At 38.9% G+C, this 6,579-nt stretch overlaps 1 protein-coding gene across 1 annotated transcript; it reads right to left on the bottom strand.

Moving 5' to 3' along the window:
* Positions 1 to 3,833: 3,833 nt before the first annotated feature.
* On the bottom strand, positions 3,834 to 4,315 carry LOC108295877 (60S ribosomal protein L26-like). The gene has a single exon (XM_017518210.2). It carries the CDS (start codon positions 4,299 to 4,301, stop codon positions 3,864 to 3,866), a length of 438 nt encoding a protein of 145 aa, XP_017373699.1. The 5' UTR covers positions 4,302 to 4,315; the 3' UTR covers positions 3,834 to 3,863.
* Positions 4,316 to 6,579: the final 2,264 nt, after the last annotated feature.

Consider the following 6,579-nt stretch of genomic DNA (forward strand, 5'->3'; position numbering starts at 1 on the left):
TTCTGCTTGATCAATTTGACTGTTAAAACTTGTGCATACTTTGTGAAGTTCTCATATTGTGTTTTTCAGCTCCATTAATTCACTTATATTCCTCTCTAAATTGTCTATTCTCGTTAGCATTTCATCAAACCTTTTTTCAAGGTTTTTAGTTTCTTTGCATTGGGTTAGAACATGTTGTTTTGGCTCACAGAAGTCTCTTATTAGCCACCTTCTGAAGCCTGTTTCTGACAATTCATCACACTCACTCTCCATCAGGCCTTCTTCCCTTGCTGATGAGTAGCTGCGATCCCCTGAAGGAGGAGAGGCATTCTGGTTTTGGATGTTTTCAGCCTTTTTGTACTGATTTCTTCCCATCTTTGTGGATTTATCCACCTGTCGTCTTTGTAATTGCTAACTTTCAGATTGGGTCTCTGAGTGGACATCCAGCTTGTTGGTGGTGATGTTATTTCTGTTTCTTTGTTTTCCTTCGGCAGACGCCCCTCCCCCACAGAGCTGGACCTTCCTGGGTTCAGCTGCATTTGCTGTGAAGCTCTCAACCATCAGCATTTCCAGTTGCTGGTTTTTTGTGGGGGTGGGGCCAGCTGAGCCCAATCACCTGGCTCCCCATCTCGGAGCCCGCTTTTTTTCTTTTCCTAATTGAACAGTTGGTTCTCTCCCAGGTGCCCCAGTCGCCCACCGAAAAGGTGCCGGGATCTATGCAATTTCCCGTGCAGCGACTGCACCGGCTGAAACAGTGGCACTGAGATTCGTGGCACTTTTCTGCCTGGGAATCCCCTGGTCTGGCTCCCGGCTTCAGTCCCCCTTTCAATCAGCTGAATGGGTGACTCTGCCTTCCCAGAGCTCCAAACGCCAACTAAAAGGTCACCCAGTCCTGCATACTCTGCACTGAAACCGCCGTGCAGGGACACCGTCAAAACCGCTGAGCTGGCCAAAAGAGTCGCACTGGCGACCCGTGGGGCTCCTCCACTGGGAATCTCCTGGTCCGTAGGTAACAAAAATTTGTCTGGAAGTCTGGCATCCACTCACTCCCTGCACCTTCACCGGGAGCTGCAATCCTGAGCTGCTGCTAGTGGGCCTTCTTGGACCTCTCCAAGTTTTTAAAATAATTTTAAGAATTTGGCTTAAAAATTGATTGATACAATGTATTATTTGTATTAAGAAGTAACTTGACCCCACCCTTCAAAAAAGTGATTCAATCACTAATCAATAGTGAAAATTGAAGCCTGGAGCAGGTAAAGGACTGTTGATTAGTAAAGACCTGGGACCAAAGTCCAGGGCTTCTGACAAACAAGTGCACTATTTGGGAACATTTCTGAGCAGGACTGACTGCACCCATTTTGTGACTACACATACCCCAGTCAGAGGAATAGAGTTACTTTGAGGAGAGTAAGATTGCACATGTGCGTTTATGAACGTGATTGGAGAAGAGGAGCCCAGAGAACAACTCTGAGATGATCCAGTGTCTCTGCCTATTGCCCTATGGTCAGGGATCCAATCATTGTGCCCAAACCCAAGCCCTCAACATCCATGAGGAAAGAGGAAATAGTGAAACAATGTGCAGCTTCTAGCACCAACACCTCCCCCAGTCTCTTAGAGATATTACAAATGAAATTGAGTGTAAGAAACTGTTTGAGCATTGAAATGCTCAGCTGTACACTTCACCTCAGCTAAGAGCTAATTTATTTTTCTTCTCCAGTGTACAACAATTTCATCTAAATGTGTCAGAACTATAATCAGCTTAAATGAATGACTCACACTAGTAAACTGTATAGGTGCTGCATACTATAGTGATTTTCAGAGCAGTTATATTCTCACAGTGAAAATAAGAAGGAACCTGAGAGGGCAGAAAGGAGCCAAGTGTGTGGGTAGGATAGAAATTTGAAGATAACATTATCTTAATTTTAGTAATGACTCTTGGTGGCTAAAAGCCACAGCTGGCTTAGGACCTACAGAATACAAAAAAAAAAAATTTAAATGTGAGCACTGAACATTTAAAAAATCAACTTTTACTTTAGATTCAAGGGGCACATGTGGAGGTTTGTTGCATGGGTATGTAGTATGGTGCTGAAATGTGGGGTACAATTTATCTCACTACCCAGGTAGTAATCATAGTACTGAATAGGTAGTATTTCAATCCTAAACCCTAGTAATCTCCATTGTTTATTGATCCTATCTTTATGTTCATGTGTACCCAAAGTTTAGCTCTGACATATAAGTGATAACATGCAGTATTTCAACCCTTAAACTCTAGTAATCTCCATTGTTTATTGATTCTATCTCTATGTTCATGTGTACCCAAAGTTTAGCTCTGACATATAAGTGGTAACATGCAGTATTTGTTTTTCTATTTTTCAGTTAATTTGCTGAGTATAATGGCATCTGGCTGCATCCATGTTGCTGCAAAGAATATAATTTTATTCATTTTTATGGCTGCATAGTATGCCATGATAAGTATCAATATTCTTTATGGAATCAAACATTGCTTAGTATCTAGGTTGATTCCATGTATTTGCTATTGTGACTTGTGCTCTGATAAACACATACATGCTTGTATTTTTTATTTTTTACTTGAAGTTCTGAGATACATGTGCAGAATGTGCAAGTTTATTACATAGGTATACATGTGCCATAGTGGTTTGCTGCACCTATAACTCCATCATCTAGGTTTTAAGCCCCACATGCACTACGTATTTGTCCTAATGCCCTCCCTCCCCTCGCCCCCACCTCTTACATGGACTGGTGTTTGATGTTCCCCTCCCTGTGTCCATGCATTTTCATTGTCCAACTCTCACTTATGAGTGAGAACATGCAGTGTTTGGTTTTCTGTTCCTCTGTTAGTTTGCTGAGAATGATGACTTTCAGCTTTATACGTGTCCCTGCAAAAGACATGAATTCATTCCTTTTTGTGGCTGCATAGCATTCCATGGTATATATGTGCCACGTTTTCTTTATCTAGTCTATCATTGATGGGCATTTGTGTTAGTTCCAAGTCTTTGCTATTGTAAATAGTGCTGTAATAAACATATGTGTGTATGTGTCATTATTGCAGAATAATCCTTTGAGTATACACCCAGTAATAGGATCACTGGGTCAAATGGTATTTCTGGTTCTAGATCTTTTAGGAATCACCACACTGCCTTCCACAATCATTGAACTAATCTACACTCACACCAACGGTGTAAAAGCATTCCTATTTATCCACAGCCTCACCAGCATCTGTTGTTTGCTGACTTTTTAATGATCGCCATTCTAACTGGTGTGACATGGTATCTCACTGTGGTTTTGATTTTCATTTCTCTAACGACCAGTGATAATGAGCTTTTTTTTTTCATATGTTTATTGGACATATAAATGTCTTCTTTTGAGAATTTCCTGTCCATATCCTCTGTCCACTTTTTGATGGGGTTCTTTGTCTTTTTCTTGTTAATTTGTTTAAGTTCCTCATAGATTGTGGATATTAGACCTTTGTCACATGGATAGGTTGCAAAAATTTTCTCTCATTCTATAGGTTGCCTGCTTACTCTGATGCTAGTTTCTTTTACTGTGAAGAAGCTCTTTAGTTTAATTAGATCCCATTTGTCAATTTCAGCTTTTGTTGCAATTGATTTTGCTGATTTAGTCATGAATTATTTGCACACCCTATGTTCTGAATGGTATTGCCTAGGTTTTCTTCTAGGGATTTTATGGTCATAAAGTTTACATGTAAGTCTTTAATCCATCTTGAGCTAAGTTTTGTATGAGGTGTAAGGAAAGGGTCTGGTTTCTGTTTTCTGCATATGGCTAGCCAGTTTTCCCAGCACCATTTATTTATTTATTTATTTCCTCATTTCAAGTTTTAATCAAAGCTTGTATATAAGGTTACTTTATTCCTGCATCTTCTCAGTTGTTTCTTCCTTGTATTTGCCCTTTTCCTTTCCTACTTGGCGAGATTTGGCTTTCCGTTCAAGGATCTTTTTGCGGTCTTTGTCCAGTTTTAGCCTAGTGATAACCACCTTGCTGGGGTGAATGCCTACATGGACAGTTGTGCCATTAGCCATTTCCCGCTGCACCCGTTCAATGTAGACTACGTATTTCTTCCTGTAAACCTGGACTACTTTGCCAATCTGCTGACCTTTATAGTGTCCTCGTACAACCTGAACTTCATCATCCTTTCGGATGGGCATGGATCGCACGTTGTACTTCTGTCTCAGCTCTTTGGAAAGAGGGGAGGACATAATCTTCCTGCGAATGTGGGAAGACGCATTGAAATGCCTTTTGTGATTCTTGCTTCGGTCGGAAGTCACAAAGGGATTGAACTTCATTTTGGCAGCTCCCGCTTGGGCGATGGCTGCAAAAGGGAAGAGGATTACACGCTGCTTCCGGTTCTCTCAGCACCATTTATTAAATAAGAAATCCTTTTTTCATTGTTTTTGTCAGGTTTGTTGAAGACCAGATGGTTGTAGTTGTGTGGTATTATTGCTGAGGTCTCTGTTCTATTCCACTGGTATATATATATATATATATATATACACACATATATATATATCAATGGAATATATATATATATATCAATGGAATATGTATATATCTATATCAATGGAATATATATACATATATATGTGTGTGTGTGTGTATATATATATATATATGTATATATATATATATATATATATCTGTTTTGGTACCAGTGTGCTGTTGTGATTACTCTAAGTTTGTAGTATACTTTGAAGTCACGTAGCCTGATGCCTCCAGTTTTGTCGTTTTTGCTAGAATTGTCATGGTTATATGGGCTCTTTTGTGGCTCTATATGAAATTTAAAGTAGTCTTTTCTAATTCTGTAAAGAAAGTCAATGGTAGTTTTATGGGAATGGCATTAAACCTATATTACTTTGGGTAGTATGACCATTTTCACAATGTCTATTCTTCCTATCCATAGAGCATGGAAGGTTTTTTCCATCTGTTTGTGTTCTCTCTTTTTTACTTGAACAGTGGTTTGTAGTTCTACTTGAAGAGGTCCTTCACATCCCTTGTAAGTTTATTCCTAAGTATTTTATTCTGTTTGTAGCAACAGTGAATGGGAGTTCACTCATGATTTGCCTCTCTGCTTGTCTGTTATTGGTGTATATGAATGCTTGTGATTTTTGTGTATTGATTTTTATCTGGAGACTTTTCTGAAATTGCTTATCAGTTTAAGGAGTTTTTAGGCTGAGACAATAGGGTGTTCTAAATATACAATTATGTCATCTGCAAACAGAGACATTTTTACTTCCTCTCTTCCTATTTGAATGCTCTTTATTTCTTTCTCTTGCCTTATTGCCCTGGCCAGAACTTCCAAAACTATGTTGAATACGAGTGGTTTCAGAGGGCATTCTTCTCTTTGGTCACTTTTTAAATAGAATGCTTCCGGCTTTTGATCATTCAGTATGATATTGGCTATCAGTTTGCCATAAATAGCTCTTATTATTTTGAAATACGTTCCATCTATACCTAGTTTATTGAGAGTCTATAGTATGAAACGATGTTGAATTTTATCAAAGGCTTTTTCTGCATCTATTGAGATAATCATGTGTTTTTTGTCATTGGTTCTGCTTATGTAATAGATTACATTCCTTGGTTTATGAATATTGAACCAGGCTTGCATTCCAGGGATGAAGCCAACTTGATCATGGTGGATAAACTTTTTAATGTGCTGCTGGATTCAATTTGCCAGCATTTTATTGAGGATTCTCACACTGATGTTCATTAGGGATATTGGCCAGAAATTTTCTTTTGTTCTTGTGTCTCCGTCAGGTCTTGGTATCAGGATGATGCTGGCCTCATAAAACGAGTTAGGGAGGAGTCCTTCTTTTTCTGTTGTTTTGAACAGTTTCAGAAGGAATGGTACCAGCTCCTCTTTGTAACTCTGATAGAATTTGTGAATTTGTCTGGTCCTAACCTTTTTTTAGTTGGTAGGCTGTTAAGTGCTGCCTCACTTTCAGAATCTGTTATTGGTCTATCTAGGGATTTGACTTCTTCATGGTTTAGTCTTGGGAGGGTGTATGTGACCAGGAATTTATTCATTTATTCTATGTTTTCCAGCTTATTTGCATAAAGGTGTTTATAATATTATCTGATAGTAGTTTGTATTTCTTTAGGGTCAGTGGTGATATCCCCTTTATCATTTTTTATTGCCCTTATTTGATTCATCTCTCTTTCCTTCATTATTAGTCTGGATAGCAGTCTATCTATTTTGTTTAAAAAGTACCAGCTCCCAAATAAAATACTTTGTGAACATGCAAGTACTCAGAGAGTTCATCAACACCAGGCCAGCTTTACAAGAGCTCCTGAAAGAGGCTCTACACATATAAAGTAAAACCAGTACCAGCCACTCCAAAAAGATGCCAAATGGTAAAGAGAATCAAAGCAATGAAGAATCTGCATCAAATAATGGGCAAAACAGACAGCGAGCACCAAGATGGCAATATCAAATTCACACATAACAATATTAACCCTAAATGTAAACGGACTAAATACCCCAATCAAAAGACATAGACTGGAAAATTGGATAAAAAGCCAAAACCCATCGGTGTGCTGTATCCAGGAAACCCATCTCACATGCAA

This window comes from Cebus imitator, unplaced genomic scaffold (assembly GCF_001604975.1).
Source record: "Cebus imitator isolate Cc_AM_T3 unplaced genomic scaffold, Cebus_imitator-1.0 Scaffold663, whole genome shotgun sequence".
NCBI classification, from domain to species: domain Eukaryota; kingdom Metazoa; phylum Chordata; class Mammalia; order Primates; family Cebidae; genus Cebus; species Cebus imitator.